Below are 24,630 nucleotides of genomic sequence, written 5' to 3' on the forward strand. Positions count from 1 at the left end.
TTAGGAGTTCCAAGGCAATTAATATACACTGGCAGAATTAGGGAAAGAACTGCACTTCTGACTTCTGGACCTTGGGACAGCTTCTGCTTTTGTGTTTAAATACCTTAGTGCCCCTAAACCACTATTGTCCCTTGAATTTATCTCATTAGCTGACACATGAACGAGCTAATGCTTGGTGGTACTGACCCGCCAGCCCAAAGTTCAACAACACTCAGCATTGACTGAGTGCTTGTTGGTGTGCTCACTGTCCTGTTCGGGAGGTAAGATTGTTGTGAGCATAGTAGTAAACTGAAGGCCAGAGATGAACTTGCTCAGGGTTGCGGCTAGTGAATTGTGGAGCTGGAATTTGAACGTGGCCATTCTCACTGTAGAGCTCAGCCCTTACTGAGTTTGGATTCTGCAGCCCCACTGCCTTTTGTGCAACATTATTTATATACCCAAGGTTTAGGATTTTACAGCTGTGAGAAACTTTGCCTATGACCTCAGCTTTTGCTGATGCTGTTGAGGGTAGAAGCGGACAGGGTGATTAATTGTGAAATTATGGTAGGTTGAAATTCTGTTTTTGATGTCTCTGTATGTAATAGCTAGTTGTTTAGTCGAATGTTTTTAGAGTGCTTCTCTTTACTCATAAATTGGTAAGTTTGGGTATTGCAGTTTTGGTTTTTGAAAACCATCTTGAGTTTCTCAGAATGCCTACTTTATTGTTGTCTCCTTTCACTAAAATTATTTTCTTGTACTTTGTGGTTCTGAACAGATTTTGTATTCCCATGTGACGTGGTGAGCTCCAGTGCTTGCTTCTACCATTATTATTTTAAAATGTTTTTAGTAGTAAGTAGGTGTGTAGAGTTGGAAGTGATGGTCAGATATGGCACTTAATAAATTTTTATAGGATGCAGGAATTGTAAAATAAAATTAGAGAAGTTTCAAAGAAAAAATACCTCTGTAGTCTTTAGAATACACACATACTTTTATGGCATGAGATCCATTCTAATCTTTGTTACTGAGTTACAGTCTTTTTTTTTTTTTGTCTACTTATTTTTAAAATTTTATTGGGGTATAGTTGATTTACAGTGTTGTGTTTGTTTCAGGTGTACAGCAGAGTGACTCAGTGATACATGTCTAAATGCTTTTTTAGACTTTTCTCATATAGGCTGTCACAGAATGTTGAGTGGAGTTCCCCGTGCTATACAGTAGTCCTTGTTGGCTACTGACTTGCAGTCTTGCTCTAGCCTGAATCATGTGTAACCTGTTTCCTAGCTGTGTTTCCTGAATGATAATCACTTCTTTGGTGCTTTAGGACATTTCCCTTCCATGTGTGGCCAGACTCCAGGTAATTATTTTGCTATAGTTCGTTATTAAAACTTCCCAAGTCTTCACATGATTATTCTATATATTCTGAACCTTCTGTTGGGCGGTGTTAGCTCAGTGAGTCTTGTCCTGTTTCGCCCCAAGAGTGATAGGGTGTCTTGGTGAGTGAATATTATCTTTTCTTTCTGTAGAAAAGTCACTTGGCACAACCTGTAGTCTTCTGTTCTGAAATCTTGACCTTTTAAAAAGCTCTTAGACTTTGAGATTCTAAAAGCATTTTAAACTTAGAAAGACATGTTAATGCACAGAAAAGTCTTAGAAGCATGCACAGAGTAGAGGGCAGTGGGTGCGTAGGGCAAGATTACAAGACTAATAATTCTTTTCATGTTATACCTGTATGAATCACTTTTTTTTCCACTATGACTATTATTTTTATTATGTAAAAATTAACTGAAAAAAGTCCAATTTGATCACAGGAAGCCATCACTAATCATTGCTTCCTTGAATATCCTATTGTGGTCACTTTGTATGTATGTATCTCTTTCTCCCGCATTGTAAAAGGATAAGTCTGAATACCGTGTGAGAAGTAGGTTTAAAAGGGCCAGATGCAGGATGGAAGGCCATCAGTTCGAAGGCATTATTTGTTTTTAAGTTCAGCCTCACCACCCCCCATCTTGCACGTTAGGTATTTAACAAAGGCTTGTTGATTAAAAGAATGTTTCACCTACAATTTGTGTTCTTGGTAAAAGCAAGACTTGTGTTCTCAAGCATTTAGGATTTTTAAGCAAAGGACATTGTAATTTGAAAATGGAGCTTGTCTTTTTCTAAATTTGGAGCAATATCTTGAGTAGTCTCTGAAGTCCTTGTAGGAAGTGAAAACAGTTACAGGTTGTCAATTTCAGCTACTCTGGAAGGTTTAAAAGCATTTGCAAGGACACCTAATTTAAAGGCTTTCCTTTTTATTTGTGAGACTGATCCCTTTTCTATTGTCAGTATTCGTAAGTATGATTGGACTTATGATTCTTAAGGATGTTGGTCCCAGGGCCTCTCTACAGGGCCAGTAGACAGTAGGCCTGTATGTGTCGGGGCCTACTGCCGTCTGTCTGCACCTGCAGGGAAGGGGAGCTTCTGTTGGCCGTATTACCCAGGAACGGAGCTAGCTCATTCGTTCAGTAGATTTTGATAGTCTTACCAGTGGTTTAACCCAGTGTTTCCCAGATTTCTATCATTCTTTTATCCAATCTGATGATTTTAGCTATATTATAATATCATCTGTACTATTAATTACTTAATATTTTTCTCTAAGTTGACTGTTAAATTTATTTAAAAATAATTTCTATTATTGGGCTTCCCTGGAGGTTCAGTGGTAAATCATCCACCTGCCAGTTCCGGAGACGCAGGTTTAATCCCTGGGTCAGGAAGATCCACTGGAGGAGGAAATGGCAACCCACTCAAGTATTCTTGCTTGGGAAGTCCCGTGGGCAGAGGAGCCTGACAGACTACAGTCCACAGGGTTACAGAAGAGTTGGACATGACTTAGTGACAGGGCTTCCCTGATAGCTCAGTTGGTAAAGAATGTGCCTGCAATGCAGGAAACCCTGGTTCGATTCCTGGGTTGGGAAGATCCCCTGGAGGAGGGAAAGACTACCCACTCCAGTATTCTGGCCTGAAGAATTCATGGACTGTATAGTCCGTGGTGTTGCAAAGAGTTAGACACGACTGAGTGACTTTCATTTCACTTCACTTAGTGACTGCTGCTGCTTCTGCTAAGTCGCTTCAGTTGTGTCCGACTCTGTGCGACCCCACAGACGGCAGCCCACCAGGCTCCTCCGTCCCTGGGATTCTTCAGGCAAGAACACTGGAGTGGGTTGCCATTTCCTTCTCCAATGCATGAAAGTGAAAAGTGAAAGGGAAGTCGCTCAGTCATGTCTGACTCTTAGCGATCCCGTGGACTGCAGCCTACCAGGCTCCTCTGTCCATGGGATTTTCCAGGTAAGAGTACTGGAGTGGGGTGCCATTGCCTTCTCCGCACTTAGTGACTAAACAACAACAAATCTTTATTGTTACTGTTAGTGGAAAATCTGTCACTTGCCCTGAGAAAGCAAACCATAAGAATAAGTACATACAATGAAAACAAAACAATGTTATTAAAGTCTTAAATTTTTTTTTGTTGAACCAGTGGCATGTAGGATCTTAGTTCCCTAACCAGGAATTGAACCTGTGCCCCCTGCAGTGCAAGCATAGAGTTGACCACTGGCCCGCCGGGGAAGTCCCTTGACTAGTTTCTGATAGTTGTGAAACTCTCAATCTGAGACCTCTTGCTTCTCTGTTTGAAAAAAATGGGGGGGGGGGGGGGACATTAACAAATATTAAAGAAGTGACAGGCAAATGCCAAATTGAGTATCTCCTTAATATAAAGGAAATATTAGAAGTCAGCTTTCTCACTGTGTTATCTAGTACTGCCTACAGAGATCACCTAAAAACAGAGTAGTTGGAGTGATAACTATGCTTTGAAAAACACTGCTTTTAAAAAAAAAAAAGAAAGAAAAACACTGCTTTAACCGACACATCATCTTACTTCCTATGCCCGATTTGTGGATGGCTGACTGGCTGACTCTCATTAAGGGAACCATACCAGTCCTCATGGTCAAGCCACAATTACCCTTGAGTAAGCTTTTAAAAAGACTTAAAAAAATAGACTTAGGATATCATTTTTCTTGGCCTTTTTTCACCAAATGCTACATAATTTATATTACAAAGTCAGTGATGTAAAATGGAAATAAACATTTCCCAAAGTCAGTGATGTAAAATGGAAATAAACATTTCCCAAAGACTCAGCAACCAATTAATCAGTAGGCTTCCAGGAAGGGGGAGCCTGACAGCAGGCTGAATGTGGTGGGATGTCTTAGTTAAAATTCTTTTGGGTTCAAGGAGCAGAAACCCTTTGACACAAGCTCAAGTAGAAGGAGGTTGTTTATAAACCCTTGTGGGAGCCTAGGGCAGGAATGCAGTGTTCTGGAGCCTGATGGAAACTGGAAGGCTGTCAAGATCTGAAGCTTCTTTCTCAAACACTTGTCTCTGCTGCTCTTATCTGTTTGTGTCTATTCTTTTCTCTGCTAGGTTCTTCAAGCCTTTTTTTTTTTTTAATGTGCTTACTCATCACTTATGCAGGGCCCAAATGCTGGCTGAAGATAAAGTAGGGAGAGGTTGTTTGCTTAATCAGCACTGCCCCCTATCTCCCCCCCCCCCCCCCCCGACCCCTGCATCTATTTTTTGATAAAGATAACTGACATTATTCTTTTATAAATGTTTCATGAATGAAGAGCCAAGAGATTACTCCCTTTTTCACTCCCCATTAACAAATTTGCATCTCCCAAGGCTCCTTCCTGGAGAAGAAATGGCAACCCACTCCAGTGTTCTTGCTTGGAGATTCCCAGGAACGGGGGAGCCTGGTGGGCTACCGTCTATGGGGTCGCACAGAGTCAGACACGACTGAAGTGACTTAGCAGCAAGGCTCCTTCCAGATGGAAATTCTGGACCTGCCCCAGATGATCTCAAACTGGAAATATTTATTGCCTTCCAAATGGAGTTCTACATAGCTTTCTGACTCTAGGTTTCAGCATTGCAGTTATAGATTACCAGGTTTACCCAGCTTGGGTCAGATGTCCACTCCATTGGGCTTCAGTTACGTGATCTAGACATGCTCATCCAATTCTACCCCTTCAGCAGAGTCTGTGGAAACCATTCCCAGGGAAGAGGGCAAGGGTACAGCATATTAATATATCAGAGCCTTGTCAACAACAGAGAGGAAAAGTTAAATATCCTTGTAGTGCTAACCTCTGGTCTGATCCGTTTACGGGGCGATCCTCAGAGCTGGGGTTTCACCAAAGATACCTATTCTTTGAGAAGGCTTCAAGATGTGGTCCATGAACCTGGAGTCTTACAGGATTGAGTCAGACATAACTTAGAACTCACTCTGCATGAGACCAACACCAGGTTATTAGAGAAGATATCATTTATTGAACTGAAACGTCTCTCAGATATTCTGTAAGGACAAATGGTGGCCTGTCGGCTGAACTAAGAATTTAAGAAAACTGGTATTAGGTATTCAGGCCAAGATTTTGTGTGCTTTTAAATTTCTGTGATTTCGCTCTACCTGAGTATTAAATCTTTGGTCTTTTTTAGATTGTGTTTCCTCCAGAGTAAGTCTTCTTAATCACTGTACCTAGCATTATTGGTGCTCATTGGTATTAAGTGCCTTGAAGAAGGACTAGAGATGAAACTCATGTGTTCATGTGGTGGTTTTTTAAAAGTTGTGGCAAAGTATTCATTGGAGAAAACTTGAAGCTGTCAGGTAAAATGATAGTGTTTCTGTTATGTGGCCTTGAGCCACCAGCGCCGAATGATTTTGAGTTGTCTTGGCCTCCTCTCTCCCCGTTGCTAACTTGGGACCTTGAGGAGCAAAGAGGGACCAGTTGTAGTGGATGGTGAACTAGCTTGTGTTCAGCCATCTTTCTGTGTTCTGAATCAGCAGCTACCGCCCTATTTCCCATTTATAACACCTCTTACTTTCAAGTTAATCAGCTTTGTTTTCCTAGAGCGGTTTTTCCTATTCACCCACACACCCCGCTCTTCTCCCGGCAGTTTCCCGTGTTACTAACATTTGCACTGGTGTGCGTTTGCTACAGTTGCTGAGCCAATGTAATGTGTTATTGTTAACTCCCTAGTTTACTAGTTTACATTAGAGTTCATTCTGTATGTTGCACTTTCTGTGGGTTTTGACAAATGAAAAATTGACACATACCGTCATTACAGCATCATATAGCTTCACTGCACTGAAAAATCCCTGCTCTCCGATTATTCATCCTTCCCTCGGCTCCTGGCATCCACCGACTGTTCCACTGTGCCTATAATTTTTGCCTTTCTCAGACTGTTATATGCTTGGAATCATATAGTATGTCGTTTTGTCATATTGCCTTCATTCTCTTGGCAGTGTGCATTTAAGAGTCCTCTGTTTTTTTTCTTTGACTTGCTAGCTTATTTGTTTTTATCACTGAATAATATTTCATTGGATGGATGGATGTACCACAGTTTTTTTATCCATTTGCCTACCAAAGGACACTTTGGTTCCTTCCAGGTTGTGGCAATTACGTACAAAGTTGCTGTAAACATTTATGTGCGGATTTTTGTGTGAAAGTAAGTTTTCATCTCATTTGGGTAGATAACAAGGAGCTGGATCGTATGGTTAGAGTATGTTTAGTTTTTTAAGAAACAGCCTGTCTTCCAAGGTGACAGTGCCATTTTTGCGTTCCCACCGACAGCCAATAAGAGTTGCTTTTGTTCCCTGTCCTCACCAGCATTTGGTCCATAGATTAACTTGAGTTGTTGGCGTTTTGTCTGTTCCCCTGCTGATTTGGGACCTCGATGAGCCAAGAGGGACCTGGTGGTAGTAGTAGGCTGTAGCCTGGTCAGCGTTCAGTCATCTTCCTGTATATAGAATTCACATCTACCACTGTTGCCCATTTAACACACTTCTCATTTTCTTTTAGATCCTCTCATTTGGAAATTAATCTTTGCTTTTATTCTACTTTTGAATAATAATTGATTGCTTTTCTTCCTTAACAAAATTTTATAGCAAGTCTCCATATTCCTCGAGTTTGGGAATGGATGCATAGGTTAGGGAACTTAGAAGGCAATTTTTCTTCAAAGTCAGTGCTAGTTTCTCTTTCAACTAATGTATATGAAAGAACTGTTTTTCCTACCTTGTCTACTCCTAATATTGTTGGATTTAATTTGCCACCCCTGTTACTGTCTCTCTTTTTTTCCCCCAGCAAATTATTCTTAACTCTGTGGCATAATAAGTACACAGTACACATTTTATTGAGGGAATGTGGTCCATTTGGTAGATTTGAAGTTTGAGTATAATAAACTGTTTTTTTAGATATTTTAATTTTTGTGTGACTAAATCCATTTGTTTGGCATAGGTAAAAATATTAGTGTTATCTGTCATCTAAATATATTTGGTCTTGAGTCTTCATTAAGGACTAGTATAACTGGATTATATTGCTTTTGGATGAGAAATGACTATAACAAAATATAAGATTGGGTTCTGGACCATCCTGGCTGTTTAGAGTTCATATCACTCCGTGATATTTTTAAATACCATATTAGGACACTTTTTGAAATATCTGATACTAGCCTATGCATTTTTCATATTTGTTGTTGAAGGAATATAATGACCCTAACTTCTGTTTTCATAGATTATCTTGATAATGGTAATAATAAAATGGCAATTCAGCAAGCAGATAAGTTGTTGAAAAAGCATAAAGATCTTCATTGTGCTAAGGTACGTTCATTTGCCTTCGAGTTACTTATATTTGGTGGGTTATATATTGTAATCTTTAAAGGGAAAGGTGTTTCATTAATCTCTTTAGTGCCTGTGTTTTTCAGAGTATTTCTTAGGCCATATATTTTCCTGATCCCTTAAATGCCATAAATAGTATTTAATTAAAAGCTCACTGCTTTTTTCTTTGGACATGACTCCTCTAATTTAATTATTCTGTTTTCACAGGGTCCCTTTAAGGGATGTTGTACGTTTTTTTTGTTTTGCTTTGTGCATTCTTAATATGACTGAAATAGGAAAGAATCTTTATTTGCTGATATTTTTAGTAAAATAGTTGATTTGCAACATAGGCATATCTTATAATTTACCTTGTGCTTTCAAATTGCCTTTCTTTGGTTCACATTTCCTTTTCTGTCCTTTAAAAGCAGTTTTGTCTTTTCTCTCAGGTGTTAAAGGCAATTGGTTTACAGAGAACTGGAAAGCAAGAGGAAGCTTTCATCTTGGCACAGGAGGTGGCCGCTCTTGAACCCACAGATGACAACTCGCTGCAGGCACTGACTATTCTTTACCGGGAGATGCACCGACGTACGTTTCTTTCTTTCCACTGTTTTTAAAACTGTGCTTCATTTTTTGGCTATTTCTGGTTGACTTCTGTATTTGTCTAATTTACTTACCACTTGTGATTTGATGGATGACAGCAAGTAAACTAATGCATTGATCATGGCCTGCAAAGGCTGTGGACAGAGTGGCTATTTTGCTCATATTAGGATCCTTGAATTGGAATGAGGACTTGAATTTTATTTATGACATTTTTATTTGCTAAATGAAAGAGTTGCTTTTTCCGCACTTTAAAAAACATATATTTCTGGCTGTGCTGGGTCTTCGTTGCTGCTTCGCTGGCCCTTCTCCAGTTGGGGTGGACGGGGACCGCTCTCTGGTGCAGTGCGCAGGCTTCTCACTGTGGTGGCTTCTCTCGTTGCAGAGCACAGGCTTCAGTACTGCAGCTCCCGGGCTCTAGAGCACAGGCTCGAGCATGTGGCACATGGGCTTAGTTGTTTTGAGGCATGTGGGGTCTTCCCGGATCAGGGGTCAAACCTGGGTCTCCTTATTGGCAGCTGGATTCTTCACCACTGAACCACCAGGGAAGCCCCTTTTCCCACTTCTTATTATGGAAAATTTCAAACATAGAAACAGAATAACATAATAAACCCCAGTGTGCCCATTACTCACCTTCAGCAATTATTGACACATGGTCAGTTTTAATCTATACCCCTCTGCCTGCCAGATTATTTCTGATGATATCCTAGGTAGCGTACAGTTTCATCTGTAGATAAAGTTTTTCCTTGTTGATTTCTTAAATGTTTTGTTATGAGATACATATCTTTAATAATACATGTTATAGAAGAGTATGTTTTATGTAACACACTAGAACATTTGATGTGAGGTAAATGAACATTCATAAACCTACCACCCAGCTTAAGAAATCGAGCATTATTAGTATAGGCATACCTTGGATATATCCTGGGTTTGGTTTCACATTAGAGTGAATATTGCAATAAAGTGAGTCACATGAATTTTTTCCCCAGTTCTCTCAACCTTTATGGAATTAAAGAGAGTTAGGGTCTTCTTCTGGGTTAGGCTTTGGCTTAAAGGAATATCATGGCTGGTTTGATTGTCTACCCAGATCACTAAAACCATGTCAGCAATAAGGCTGTTTGACTTTCTTATCATGTATATGTTCACTGGAATAATACTTTTTTTTAGGGGAGGGCTGCACCTCTTGGCTTGTAGGATCTGATTCCCCATCCAGGGAATTCCCTGGAGTAGTACTTTTAATTTCCTTCAAGAACTTTTCTGTGCATTTACAACTTGGCTAACTGGCACAGGAGGCCTACCTTTCAGCCTGTCTTGGCTTTCTACATGCCTTTCTCACTAAGCTTAGTCATTTCTAGCTTTTGATTTAAAGTGCCAGTCATGTGACTCTTCCTTTCACTAGAGGCTGTTGTAGGGTTATTAACTGGCCTCATTTCAATATTGTGTCTAAAAGAATAGGGAGGCCTGAGGAGAGGGAGATAGATAGGAACAGCTAGATAATGGAGCAGTCAGAACACAACAAACATTTGTTGATTAAGTTCAAGGTCTTATATGGGTATGATTTGTGGTGCTCTCAAACAATTCCAGTAGTAACTTCAAAGGCCACTGGTTGAACTTGCCTAGTTGTCCAGTGGTTAAGAATCTGTCTGCCAATGCATGGGTCACAAGTTTGATCCTTGGTTGGGAAGATTCCACATGCTGCGGGCAACTAAGCTTGTGTGCCTTAGAGCTGGTGCTTTGCAATTGGAGAAGCCACCACAAAGAGGAGCCCATGAACCGCAACTAGAGAGGAGCTCTCACTCCCCACTACTAAAGAAAGCCCATGATCAGCAACAAAGACCCAGCACAGCCGAATAAATGAATAGATTTAAAAAAAATCACTGGTCATAAATCACCATAACTTTATAATAACGAAAAAGTTTGAAATATTGTAAGAATTACCAAAAATGTAACACAGTGACACAAAGGGAGTAAATGCTGTTGGAAAAATGATAGATTTGTTTAGACACAGGGTTGCCGCAAAACCCTCAATGTGTAAAACACACAGTATCTGCAAATCACAGTAAAGGGAAGTGCAATAAAAAAATGAGGCATGCCTGCGATTAGAGGACTTCCTGTCTGTCCTTTGTCAATCTCATTTCCCCTTTAACTTTGTAAGAGGGATTTGCTATCCTGAATATTTTTTTAAATTCTCTTGCTTTTCTTTAAAAATATTTTCACATTTGTTTTTCTAAGCAATACATTGTTAGTTTTGCTTATTCTTGGACTTAATGTAAATGGCCTCATACTGTACATCTTCTGTAACTTGCACTTTTCACCTAATATCCAAGTGCTTGTAGTTAATTCACGCTCTCTGCCACAAAATACTTTTTTGGGTGAGTACACTAGAATCTAGGAATGGAGGTGTTAGGCCATAGGGTGTAGGTTCAGCTTAAAGATAAACATGATGTCAGCTTGCTTCTAAATTTACCCTCCCTCTAGCAGTGTATAAGAGTTCTAGTTGCTTCACATCTTTGTCATTGGTGTTCTTAGACTTAAAATTTTTTTGCCATCAAACCATCATGTTGTGCTCCTAAAAATATACAGTTTTTGTCAATTATTTTTCAGTAAAACTGGAAAAAAAAACAATTTTTTTGCCAACCTAGCAGGCAGAAAATGTTATTTTATAGTTTAGTTTTGTTTTTCATTCTTATAAAAGATTAAAACGTAAGAATTGAGGTATATCTGATTATTTAGGAATTATGTCAGTTTAGTGCTATGAATTCTCTCCTAGCGTTAAAAAAAAAAAAATTATCCTACAAGTATTGGTTGAAAGTTTTTCTATGACAAGTAGTGTACTAGAATCATAAAGGAAAGGTATTCTTTCTGCTTTCATGTTACTCATAGTTTATAAGGAAAAATAGATCAATAGATAGTATATTACATTATATATTAATACATTGTATAAGAAAGTTATTTAAAAGATTTAAAAGTGGCAGAAGGAAGCAGTGATCAAACTGAGGTGGAGGAGCAGAGATGGTGTCAGGAAGGGATTACATTTGAACTTGCATAGTTTCTGGCAGCGTGCATGGATGTGCGTGTGCTACGTCTTCTCTGACTCTTTATGACCCCATCAACTGTAGCCCCCCAGGCTCCTCTGTCCATGGAATTTTCCAGGCAACAGTACTGGAGCAGGTTGCCATTTGCTTCTCCAGAGGATCTTCCCTACCCAGGGATCAAACACACATCTCCTGCCTTGGCAAGTGGATTCTTTACTGCTGTGCCCCCTGGGAAGCCCTGTTCCTGGCAAGAGGGGATTACATTTGAACTGGGTCTTAGGTGATGTTCTCTCAGTAGAAAAGAGAGGAAAGGGGAATCCAGGCAGGGGAAACAATGTGAATTCATGGAGATACGATACAGCACAGGGAATCTCGTGGAACTACAGATATTTTGATGTAGCTGGAGCATAAAGTGTCAGGCGGAAGGAATTTGGAAGAAGACAGAAAGGCTAGATAGATCCTGGAGAGTCTTATATGTTGTAAATGTCATTGGGGGCTGACCTAGTCCATTCTTTATTGAAAACACCTGAGCAAGGGAAGAGTAATGATCAGGTGAGGCAAAGCAGATAGTTCTTCTTCTTTAATGATAGGAGACATCTGTTTCCTCCAAATAGGAAAAAAACATTACTGCTAAGATTTGTTAGACATCAGTAATTAAAATCCTGTTTCTCTTTGTCTTAGCGGAGTTAGTCACAAAACTTTATGAGGCAGCTGTGAAGAAAGTTCCCAATAGTGAGGAATATCACTCTCACCTCTTCATGGCCTATGCCAGAGTGGGCGAATACAAGAAAATGCAACAGGTAACTTGATACCCAAGCCTCCTGGGCTGTGGGATTTTCACGGAAAGCCTTTTTGCTGTGGTTTAACTGCACTTGTGTACGTGTGTGTGTCTGCACGTGTATGCTTGCATACATGTATAGGAGTCAGTCTATGTATTTGTGTGTGTGGATCAACCAGATATTTGTGTGTTTTAAAGATGAACCAACTATTCAGATTCTTTAACTGATTTATTTGGGAAACGTGATTGTTCTTTTGTGGCCTAATGTATGTTTTGTTTGCTTCTAGTAAGAACAATCTAAAGGACAACCTTTAGATTGTCCCACTGCATCAGATCTCTGGTATATTTTCAGAAAATGGGCAGAAATCCCAGAGCAATAACTGAACAGACTAGAAAAATTAGCTTTAAAAGTTTACATCTATTTTGTAAATTCAACTGTGTATATAGCCTGCTAAGATTTTTAAATCCACAGGCGGGGTAACAAATCCCTGTTGCTTGGGATGTGTTTTTTTTTCCCCCTGGATGTAGCTTCTCCTTCTCTGCTAGTTAGCACATTTTTCGTGTTCCTTGTATACGTATGAAGGTGCCTCATTTGGATACATTGGGGCTGATACGTGAGTAAAACTGGCATCCCAGAGAAATGAAATTTGCCCAGTTAAGCTCATAAAAGGTTATGATGTCAAGCTAGAATTTTTTAAAGAAATGCTTTGTGGATATAATATGTTTTGAAGGCAGATATTTCCTACTTGGGTTTTTATTTGGTCTTATTTACTTGAAATATCAGGCTTCCCAAGTGGCTCGGTGGTAAAGAACCTGCCTGCCAATGCAGGATCTCCTGCAGGAGACGCTGGTTTGATCCCTGGTCAGGAAGATCCTCTGGAGAAGGAAATGGCAACCCACTTCAGTATTCTTGCCTGGAGAATCCCATAGACAGAAGAGCCTGGTGGACTATAGTCCATGGGGTTGCAAAAGAGCTGGACACAACCCGAGCAACTAACACTTTCACTTGAAGTATCAAACTGTAACACTAGATTAACAGGGAAGATACTGTATTAAGATACATCCTTTAAATATCTATCTTTATATTCACCTTGGCAAGTTTTTAACCTGGAAGAATTTTGGGGGGCCCAAATATAATTCTTTGAAGAAATTTTATCATTTTTATTTATTGTTGGACTATATTCTCAGGAAAAGTATTCAGAAATTATAATTTTTCTTCTGTTGTAAAATGGGTGTATTTTTAAAATTGGTAACACTAACATATACATGTAAATCTTAGTATCATTTTTACTTCTAGGAATATGTTTTAAGTAAAGCATATTAAATATACATTAATATGGATGCAGATAAAGAAATTACAGTTCACCTATGTGGTAGAAAAACTGCAACACCTCATTCTCACTTCCTGCACCCATGCGTGGTAATGTGTGTCTTTATTTGTTCACATAGAAAGATATCCCAGTAGTGATTGAAGAGAGCAGGTTGTAAAATGGCCTTCTCCCACTCCTCTCCCATCCACCTCTCCTTAATAAAAGATATTAGATGTATGTACTGAAATATTGCCAGGGTATAGGGCTGTGGATACTTTCCAACTTACTTTCTGTTCTTTGTTTTTTTAAAAAGCTTTTGTTAATTTTATGATCCCACAAAATACATTTTTGAAATATATATTTTATAAAATATAAATACATAAAATAAAAAGTAGAAGTTCATGCAATGGCAATATTAAGGTAAATTTTGAGAAAAGGAAAAATAATCTGCCACTTGATCATCTTTTATTTGTGTACGGTTTAACTTGTTGCCAGAGATATGTATAATTTTTCAGCTTGCTTTTTGGAGATTGTTGCTTTGACTTGGCTTAGTAGTTACAGCTTCTCAATGTTTTAACCATAGCTTGCTTTTGCATTGTCTTAGTCTAATATATTGGAAGAATGGAGTCCTCTAGTGTTAAATGTCTTAGAATGGAGTTTCTTAGTTCTTTTTCTACCTTTGTTGCTGCTCAAGGTAATCACAGTTCTCAGCTCGTATGTATGCTTATTTTGAAATGGTATGTCCGTCTGGGGTAATAGGTATTTTATAAATTACATGCTGTGTTTCTTAAAAGTAAGGGTTTTTGTTCACTACTGAATCCTTAGTTCCTAGAATAACATATGCTAAATATTTGTTAAATAATGAGCGATTTGCATAAACTGGTTTAGGTAAGAGGGAGGGAAGCCAGGGAATCAAAGTTTAAGGATTTCTGCCCCACAGATATCTCCAGCAGGTAATATTTAAAGCCACCTTGAATGAAGAGTTGCTAGTTATTCATATGATAGATGACTAGACTTTCTTTTTCTGTTAGTAACATTCCTATTCTCTGAGTCACCAATTTGTGGCCGCGTTTTTCCAGCTTCTCTGTGGTTGGAAATTCTCTGTAGCAACAGAATGCTAGCACCTCTAAGACAGTAGGGTATAGGCATGAAATTTTTCTTTTATGTTAGAAATTCATATTAATATTCCTTTTTATTTCTGTATGTCATTATAAAATGTTTTCCTTACCCAAATTATCGAAAAAAAAAATTTTTTTTAATGCTTTCCACTTCATTTCTCCAGTTTGGTATTAGAAACAGGGACCTCAAGCCATCCTGGACTCTCCTCCTTATCCTCTATGTCCATTTTGTCTCCAGAGTCTTTTTTTTTTTTTTTTTTTAGTTTTTTATTGACATATAGTTAGTTGCTTTGCAATATTGTGTCAGTGTCTACTGTATAGCAAGATGAATCAGCCACACATACAGATATATCCCCTGCCTTTTGGTGTTTCACCATCTAGATCATCTTGATTCTGCCTCTAAGGTGTTTTTGAGGTTTCTGTCTCTCTCTCTCTCTCTGTTTTTTTTTTTTTTTGGCCACAGGGCTTGTAGGATCTTACTTCCCGACCAGGGATCATCCCATCCCCCAGCAATAAGAGCATAGAGTCCTGACCTCTGGGCAGCCAGAGAATTCCCTGTTTCATATACCGATTCTCGGTTTAATTCTTCCTTGCCTCCTCTGTTCTTTCTCCCTATTTTCTTTCTTCACAGTACTGCTAAAACACTCTTTTTGGAGGAGTATAGATTTATACAATGTCACAGTGTTACTCTATGTAGCTTCCTTTTTGAATGCCTTAATAACAAAGGTACCTCTGTCTACCTCTTAGCCCTTTTCCCTTCTACTGCTCTTAATTTTTTGCTTCTGCTAGATGTCCTACTTGTTCTTGTCAGCGTGTCTTTTCTTTAATGTTTTTGTTTAGTTATTCATTTTGCTTCTACTAAGAAGTTGATTCACTCACTTATCCATTCACTCCAAATGATTATATGTATTTTTACCGCCACATCTTTGCTTTTAGACATTGTGTTGGACCTTCAAGTTCCATCTGAAAGACTGCTACTTTGGAGAAGGCTCTTCTCTGCTTTTCCTTAAAAAAATAAAAAGGAATAAACAAACTTATTAACCTTGCTTTCCTTGGAAACACCCTGTTGTTGTTTAGTCACCAAGTCATGTCCAACTCTTACAAAATCCCATGGACTGTAGCCTGCCAGACTCCTCTGTCCATGGGATTTCCCAGGAAAGACTACTGGAGTGGGGTGCCATTTCTTCCTCCAAGGGATCTTCCTGACCCAGGGGCGAAGTCTCCTGCGTCTCCTGCATAGCAGGCGAATTCTTTTACTGCTCCACCACCTGGCAAGCTCCTGGAAACACCCTAGCATGGTGTTTCTGTATAGGATATTTTTTTTGTGATTGTTTTTTCGGTGGCTTGTGGGATCTTACTAGTTCCCCGACCAGGGATCAGACCCCACCCCCAGTAGTGAAGTGCTGAGTCCTAACCACTGGACTGCCAGGGACTTTCCCCTGTAGGATGTTTGTTTTTATTGCCAAGAATATTTTTAGTTGTCTGAATATTGCTCTTTCCACCTAGCTTTTAAGTGCCTTGGGGATCAGGACTCAATCTTTGTATTCTTGGCAGGAATAGACGTTTCCTTCCACTTAATGTAATAGGGGCTCCATGTGTTTTTTTCAATAGTGACTGTGATAATTAGCTGACAGAGTTCTTAGCATTGATTACTAATTGGGCAATTATGGACAGATTCTCAGTTTTACATAAATAGATTTTTGCTCCTTTATGCCATGTTTCTGCTTTTAAGTATTTGAGTATTATACATTATACAATGAAGGGGTTCAATTCTAATTAATGGTATCTTGAAAGAACTTGAATGTTTTCCTAAGAATTATTTTTTGAATACTGTCATAGTAATTTTGTCTAACTTTGAAGTTTAAATATGCTGTATTTTTTTATTTTACTGTAATTGATTAGTGCAGTGGCTTCAGTAAAGTTTGTTTATTGATATATAGTCATAAGCCACATTTGTTTTTGCTTGGTAGTCTACGAGAACTATATTGGAATGCAGTATTCTCTAGGAACACTGGGCTTCAGTTTGAGAAAATGTGCTTTAAAAGGTGAAATATCATTCCTGATCTTGTAAAAATTTGCCATTTTGATTACCTCTCTTATTAGCCTATAGAGCATATCCATCAAGTTACTAGGCACTTACAGTAACTGGCATATGTAAACATGTGGTTATTTTCCTTGGAAACTTCTTGCCACATATCATTAACTGCTCTCTGTCTGATGTTTTCTAAACAAAATATTTATGGCTCTCTGTCTTTCAGGCTGGCATGGCTCTATATAAGATTGTCCCCAAAAACCCTTACTACTTTTGGTCTGTGATGAGCTTAATTATGCAAGTGAGTATGGCCTTCAGAATGGGATTGAGATTTGTTTTTAGTTTTGTGTACAGTAATTGTCCTTAATGTGTCCTCTGAACATCTTGGGTGATGTGTTGCAGCATGTGTCAAACAGGGACTTGATACACTGTCAGCTGATTTTTTTGAATTGAGTTTTGATATTCTTTATGAGTTGATATATTGGTTTATTTGTGTGTAATACACAGTGTATTTCCCCTTAACATTGGATCTATTACTAGGTTGCTTGATCAAGTATGAGCCCGGAAATGTTTGATATTGTTGGTTGGTGAACAGATCGCTGAACTGGGTGACCTTGTTTTGTCACTTCTTTTTGAGCCTCTCAGTCTGCTCTTTTGCCTGATGGAGATGCTTATCTCCCAGAGCCACAGTGAGGACCAAAATGAGATATTGTGTATGAGAGGATGGGAGGAAGGTGTTAAAATGTAGCAGTTTAGAACAGAGAGGCTCAGACTAGTCTGCTTTTCAAATACTGGCTTTATCCCATGTTTTGAGCTGTTGGGAAATCTTTTTAACCTTAGTTTATCTATAAAATAAGCATAATAACTACTCTGAAAGGTTGTTTACAGGAGGCAAATGAGCTCGGGGCAGAATCTTTGGCAATGTTAAAATGATTAATATCATGTGTCGATTTTAATGATCAGTCTGAGGCAACTGTAGCTGTTAAGTAAGCCATGCTATAAATAGAAGAAATTGGCATTTCCTTATAATATGTGAACATCTCAAGAAGACATCGCAAAAGCTTTTCTCTTCAAATGCTTGGTACCGTTTATCTATAATAAACAGTATAAACATAACCCCCTTAATATATTTCAAGAAAAATGTTTGAATGACCTATTTAAAAGTTAGGTCATATTGTAGAAACAGTTTCAAGAATGTGTAAGATAATCTTAAGAAATCTCTTGTAAAGCAAACCATCTCTAATGTATCTTCTTGGTAAATTCAAATTAGGTCTGATATTTGACATAGTGGTTTGTTAATTATGGGCCAGAGTCACAATAATAGTCTGCATGGCGATAATATAAATAGTGCAAACAGGGAAGAAATTAGAATGAAACATGTATCTTTCTCCTCCAGTCTATATCAGCACAGGATGAAAACCTTTCAAAAACAATGTTTCTGCCCCTGGCTGAGAGAATGGTAGAAAAAATGGTGAAAGAGGACAAGATAGAAGCAGAGGCTGAAGTGAGTAATTTAAACCCCACTTTTGTATTTGCATGTTTTTGATACTGTTACAACATTATGAATTGTTGCTTTATTCCCTTTAGAGAACTAGTTCCTCACTCTTGTCTTTGGTGTAAATGTGAAACTGTGGAATTCCCCAGCCCAGGTGTGGTGAATGAAGGAGCTGTTGTTTCTTGCGTGCTTCGAGCAAGTGTTCTCGGTTGAGATATACACAGATAGGGGAGATACTGCTGCCTGATTCTCACTGTTAATTTCATCTTATTTGAAGATAGTGTTCTTTTCTATTAGACAGCTTTTAAAAAACATATAAATGACATATCTCTTTATTAATGAAAAGTTTCAGTGGTTACACTTTTTGTTTGTTTTTTCTATAAGGTTGAACTTTATTATATGATCCTGGAACGTTTGGGAAAGTACCAGGAAGCCTTGGATGTTATCAGAGGAAAATTAGGAGGTAATTGAGGGCCTGTTTCTTTACATACTTACCTATCTATATTATCAAACTTTTTGTTTTTCAGTTAGATAAAACATACCTTAACAATTTTTTATTTAGCCATGAGGGAGCATAATTATTTTTTCAATTGTTTAAAAATCATTAATGTTTTCTTCTCTGTGCTGCTTTTCCTTAGTCTTTCCCTATTTCTAAAAATTTGGTTAATCTTCTTATTGATTTGCAAGAGCACTTTACGTGTTAAAGAAGTTAGAGCTCTTTTCTGTTGTTGTGAAAATACTTTTTTTCTTTTTGTTGGAAAATTTATTTGTATGAACTTCATAGATGGTATTAACTATTTCTCTGGTTTTAGACATTTATAACAATTTGTTTCCTAAATATTTACACATCTTTGATTTCCTTAGGAGAAATTCATGGGAATGCAGTTATCGTTTTGACAACTCTCTTTTTTTAATTGTGACTTTATGGTCAGTTTCTTTTATGGCCTCATAACTCTCATTAGGTCCAGCCATGAAAAAGATTTTGTTTCATACAACAATAATGTATCCTTTACTAAAACCACATCAGTAACTGATAGTTTTAACTATTTTAATTCTGTAAAATGTAGGAAGAGTTTTGTTTTTATTTTTAATGTTACTTTCTAACTTTGGCCTCCTTGCAGGTGAGTAGAAGTCAACTTTGTATTTTTATTCAGTTAGGTTGTAGTTCTATGGATAGTTAAAGTTTAAATTTTCTATAGAAAATTCATAATGTAATTGTTGGCATCCTTAATCTGCTAAACTGTTTTAAAAGAACAGGGCAGATGTAATTTGGTCAGAAATTTAATCCTAGTTTTTTTGTTCCCAGCTGTCGGAAGAATTTGATTCATTTCTTTTCATCTTCCTCCTAACATCTCCCCTTTCTCATCTTGTTCAAGGCCAAGCTTATTCAGTGTTTTGAAAGTGTGTGGATGGTCAGTCTATGGTCTAAATATATAGTCCTTAGATACTCTTGGGATTTTATGTGTATCCCATATACTAGATCTTCAACTCTATATGTTCTGGATCCTTTTATTCTATAGGAAAACAGGATTTAAAAGTTTATATCAGAAATATACTATTTTTCTTTTCAGGAAAATAACCTTTATGAGATAGAACTTTGTATCTAACGGTGATCCCATTTTCTGAGAGAGTGAATTTTAAGAACATGTGACAATTTCCTTATTGTATTTGGACTTTGTTCTGATTTCTGAGTGAAAATGAAACCAGCTTACTAGCTTTTATTGCTTTTAATTGTAGAGAAGTTGACAAGTGAGATTCAGAGTCGGGAAAATAAATGCATGGCTATGTATAAGAAACTGAGCAGGTGGCCAGAGTGTAACGCCCTTTCTCGGCGCCTCTTACTGAAAAAGTAAGTAGATGCTTCTTGGACTATGAGAATAGGGTGGGGCTTTTTGATTTTTTTGGACTATATCTTTTGAGATTTCTGGGCATAAAGTGAAGTCCTTTAGTTGTGTGTCCTGGATATTTTTTAAAAGTTTTTGATGAGCCTTCATCTTTCAGTAAAGAGGTATAGTGGAACTTTTGCGACCAGGATGCTGAGTATTCAGAATGAATGCTGAAATTTCATTAATTTGTCAAACTAAGTATTGGTCTCCCCCCAGCCCACCTAGGAAGCACTGATGTGGCGGGTTTTCTATAAAAAATATTAGGTTTTTAGACCTGGTTATTTTATTGAAGGAAAAAATAGCTTCTTAGAAGTGTTTGACCTTGAAAATATCTTTGGAGTTGCTGCCCTTTTAGGGCTGTAGAAGAAACCCAGAGGGAAGATTGGATTTCTCCTAATGAAGACTAAAATATCACTTAGAAAATAAGTTGAGTATCATGGTTCCTCAGGCAGATTTGTCACAACTTGGGTTTAATCCTGTGTGCACCATTCAATCTGATTTTAGCTCAGATGACTGGCAGTTCTATCTGACTTATTTCGATTCTGTCTTTCGACTGATTGAAGAGGCCTGGACTCCTCCTGCTGAAGGTGAACAGTAAGTTGTCTCTTCTCCTGAATTACAGCACTTTTTAATATGTTGTAGTAAAAAGATGATCTTCTCAGGTGGCTCAGAGGTTAAAGCGTCTACCTGGAATGAGGGAGACCCGGGTTCAATCCCTGGGTCGGGAAGATCCCCTGGAGAAGGTACTGGCAACCCACTCCAGTACTCTTGCCTGGAGAATCCCTTGAGGGTGGAGCCTGGTAGGCTACAGTCCATGGGGTCACAGAGTCAGACACGACTGAGCGACTTCACTTTCCTTATAAGCCTAATTGAATTCTGTCTCAATAATGTATCTCTTTCAAAGAAAGATTTTTTTTTCCATTTTAAAATTTTAAAATAAATACATGTCCATTGTAAAAATCCTAAATTAGGACAGAAATGTATGGTGTGAAAAAAATGTTAGTTCCTAGACCCTGTCACCCCAGGATGTTTTTTTCCCCAGTTTTATTGAGGTATGATTGACAGAAATTACTCTTGATAATAGTTTGATATCTTCCACATTTATTTGAAAAAGACTTTGGTGTCTTCCAAATTTATTTATATTATGCATATACTAACATAACTATTCTTATTTAACATAAAAATGAAATTCTTTTAGATGTAATGATTTACAACTTGATATTCTCCCGCCTTAAAATGTATCTTGGGCGTCTTTCCATATATAGTAAACACAGATTTGATTAATTCTTTTTAGTGACTTAAGAGAACTCCGTTTTAGAAATGTACAAAATTCATTCAATCTGTCTCCTGTTGATGGGTACTTGTATTGTTGCCGATTCCTGTTTTGGGGACTATTACAGACAGTATTCATAAATAGGATCTTTTAAAAAAGTGAATAAGGAAATAAGACTCATGATAATCAATTATGAACTGATGTTTACTTTATAATATTAACTAAGTGTCTAATTTTTCTCAGACTCATTTTCTTAGCACTAAAATTTACTTATATTTTTAATTGGGTAATATTTTATATATGAAAAATATATAATGTTTTTTTAAGAAAGCAGTAGACGTGGTTAGTCTCTGTAATAATCAGATGCCAGAACTGGGAGGAATCATGTATCATACTAACCATCAGAATATGCTCATAGCGTTTATTCTCATTTGTATTGTTTTTTTGTTATCAGATACTTTTTTTTATTTTTAATTTGTTTCTTGAAATCAGTTTGGCTTGACTTGTAAGTTTTGGCACAGAAGAATAGAGGCACAAAATACCTTTTTCATGTGTTTATACCCAGCTCTTTAGAAGGAGAAGTACATTATTCTGCAGAAGAAGCTGTGAGGTTTATAGAAGATCGGATAACAGAAGAATCTAAAAATTCTCGCCATCTCCGAGGACCCCATCTAGCTAAACTGGAGCTGATTAGACGTTTACGACGTCAGGGTTTTAATGATGAGTACAAACTGGGTAAGAAGCTGTAATGCTATTTGGGAACCATGGAGAAGGGATAAAGACACACTCGGTAGCCAAGGGCGGTATCTGTTCTCTGAGGCCTACAGTGATAAAGTTGTGTTTTGTGAAGCAAGTGTCTTCTTAACCTTACTGATGAATGGATCACTAATAAAATTAGGCCTCAGTCACATGTGCAACTTGGCTTAACTTTAACATTTCTCTCTATGCCATCAGAGTCTTTGTCAGGCATTCTTTTGCTGACCTAACAATAATATCAAAATCGATTTCAAAGTAAAATAGCCAGTTCTGTAAAAGTTCGAGGATTTCAAGAAATGAATGAATGAATTTCTTGAAAATCTACTCTAAGCACTCACAAAACCATTGATAAAATAACTTCTGGCCAACTTAGAGCAGTTAACAGTTGAGAAAATTTATAAGGATAATGACAAGATGAGAGAAAAGAATGATTTGGATAGTAGAGCATTAAGAGAGACCTTCAGGAAATGTGATGAAAGTGCTTAGATGTTTTTCTAAAATGGTTCTTGTTGAGCTTACTGCACAAGAGTGAATGTGGTCATATTGTACTAGTTCACCGTTTTATGGGGAAAAAGCACTGTTCCCAGCCAAAATCAGCTCATATTAAGAATTAGAATTAGCTTCAGTTTTAATTATACCCTAAATTTTGTTAGGTTTAGGATCGTGAACTTTAAAAACATTTTCAGTTTCTTTTCTTTTTTTTTTTTTTTTTTTTAAGATAAAGCTCCAAAGAACCTTTCCCCTCCCCCCCACCCCATTCATCATTATAGAAATTTGGTTCTCATTAAAACTTGATTAAGAGGGTTTTTTAGGGACCAGTTGTCCTCAGATGATGAGCACTTCTCAATACCTAAAACCTATCTTAGAACATCTCTGTCCCTTCTAATCATGTAATTAATGTTTTCTGCAGTTTATTCTAAAATTAACTGGCTACCTCTGTCATTCTGTATGTCGATTATTCACAGCCAGTTTTGAATTCCATGTTGACTTCTTTCTTTGGGTCTACCTTAGTCACTTTAGTTTGTATTTATTCCCGAATTGCAAATGAAAATTCTTCACGTGACTTTCAGCAAAATATGTTAAAATATATTTCAAAGAATTGTTTTTTTTGGATTTCCAGTGGTCCAGTGGTTAGGACTCTGTGCTTCCACTGCAGGGGGCCTGGGTTCAATCCCAAGTTGAGGAAGTAGGATCCCACAAGCTGCATGGTGCAGGCAAAAAAAAAAAAATTGCTTTCTTTCCAAAGCTGGAAAGAAAACTATTTGGATCTGCTTTCACACTTGCTATTATATTCATCTCCTATCTTTCTCTTCCCTCTCACCCACCTGAATCTTACAAATTGGATTTGCCTAATCTCCACACATAGAAGTTTTTGTCTTTTTCTTACCAGTGAGTGATTCTTAGTCTCTTTTGGATCACAGAGACCTGTGAGAATCTGATTAAAGCTATGGGATCTCTGTTCCTAGAAACAGAAGGAACTGAGGCCTGAAATCTTACAGAGATCTTATTAAAAATCTGTGCTTCCTAAGTCTAGTTCAGTTTGAGAGCATTCTACTTTTATTGTTTTTATTTTTAATTTGAGGAAAAATAAAATGAGCTGGTAGCTTTCTGCATATCCAGGTTTAAATTTTACATTTTGACTTTGGAGTTATTGGCCCACGGCTCTTCCCATTGACTTTCTCTTCTGTTGGTGTGCCTGTTTACAAACATTATCTTTCATGCAGTTAACATTTATTTAACATTTATTAAGTAGTTCAAGAACTGGAGAAAAGCATGTTTGTTTTATGCTTGCGTATAGACTCAAGTATTTAAACTTTAATGAAAACTTTTTAACTATTTAAACTTCAGTTGAATGAAAAACTTCACATTTCCTCAGTGTAATAACTGGTAAGATTCAACTTCTTTTTCAAGTATTCATTTATTTTTAAACTAGCAAGCTATCTTCCTGCCCTCATTGTCATCTTCATTCTCATTGAAGCAAATTTTCATTTAATTTAAATAAATGTTTCTCAAATCAGACTTATCACTTAAATTAGAAATTTCTTTAGTCCATGAATTATTTAGTGATATTTTACCCTCCTCTCTCTTAGGTGATCCAGAGGAATTAATGTTCCAGTATTTTAAAAAGTTTGGGGATAAACCTTGTTGTTTCACAGACCTCAAGGTGTTTGTTGACCTCTTGCCTGCTACACAGTGTACAAAAGTAAGTAGGGGTCTGTTGGTTACCTGTATTTATTGTAACTAGGTTAAGAGTTCATGTTTCTTCTCTAAACTGGCTGAAAGTAGTGAATGTGAGATTATCAAGATATTGCTCTATCAAGCCAAGTAGTCTAGGTGCTATCAGATTTAAGGCATAATTTCTTGTAAAGCTGGGCCTCAGTGAGAATAAGCCCCTGGTAGGTAATTGAGTTCTCCTGGTGTGTGTGTAGAGAGAGAGAGAGAGAAATAATGCAAAGAGATTTGTATGTCTTTCACCCACTTTGCCTATTCAGATTTTACCAGTTTTACGTGCATTCACTTGTATGTATATGTGTGGTGTGCTTGTGTGTGTAGTGCATGTGGATTCATGTGGCCACTACGTAGACAAGATGCATAGTAGTTCTGACACCAGAGTGCCCCCCATGTGCTGCCTACCCTTTTCTGCCCACAGCCACCTCCCTGTATCTTCTCCTTTACCCATCCCTCTCCCTTAGCAACTG

At 37.6% G+C, this 24,630-nt stretch overlaps 1 protein-coding gene across 1 annotated transcript in view; it reads left to right on the forward strand.

The window, feature by feature from the left end:
• The window catches only part of NAA25 (N-alpha-acetyltransferase 25, NatB auxiliary subunit), a 64,262-nt gene that overhangs the window by 2,052 nt on the left and 37,580 nt on the right, over positions 1 to 24,630 (forward strand). The window contains exons 2-11 of the mRNA XM_019977367.2: positions 7,569 to 7,654; positions 8,098 to 8,236; positions 11,965 to 12,083; positions 16,748 to 16,822; positions 17,918 to 18,025; positions 18,401 to 18,479; positions 19,754 to 19,865; positions 20,407 to 20,496; positions 21,741 to 21,910; positions 24,022 to 24,134. Coding sequence (XP_019832926.1) covers positions 7,569 to 7,654; positions 8,098 to 8,236; positions 11,965 to 12,083; positions 16,748 to 16,822; positions 17,918 to 18,025; positions 18,401 to 18,479; positions 19,754 to 19,865; positions 20,407 to 20,496; positions 21,741 to 21,910; positions 24,022 to 24,134 — 1,091 coding nt within the window. The remainder of the gene's footprint in view (positions 1 to 7,568; positions 7,655 to 8,097; positions 8,237 to 11,964; positions 12,084 to 16,747; positions 16,823 to 17,917; positions 18,026 to 18,400; positions 18,480 to 19,753; positions 19,866 to 20,406; positions 20,497 to 21,740; positions 21,911 to 24,021; positions 24,135 to 24,630) is intronic.

The sequence above is a fragment of the Bos indicus genome, chromosome 17, assembly GCF_029378745.1.
Source record: "Bos indicus isolate NIAB-ARS_2022 breed Sahiwal x Tharparkar chromosome 17, NIAB-ARS_B.indTharparkar_mat_pri_1.0, whole genome shotgun sequence".
Classification (NCBI taxonomy): domain Eukaryota; kingdom Metazoa; phylum Chordata; class Mammalia; order Artiodactyla; family Bovidae; genus Bos; species Bos indicus.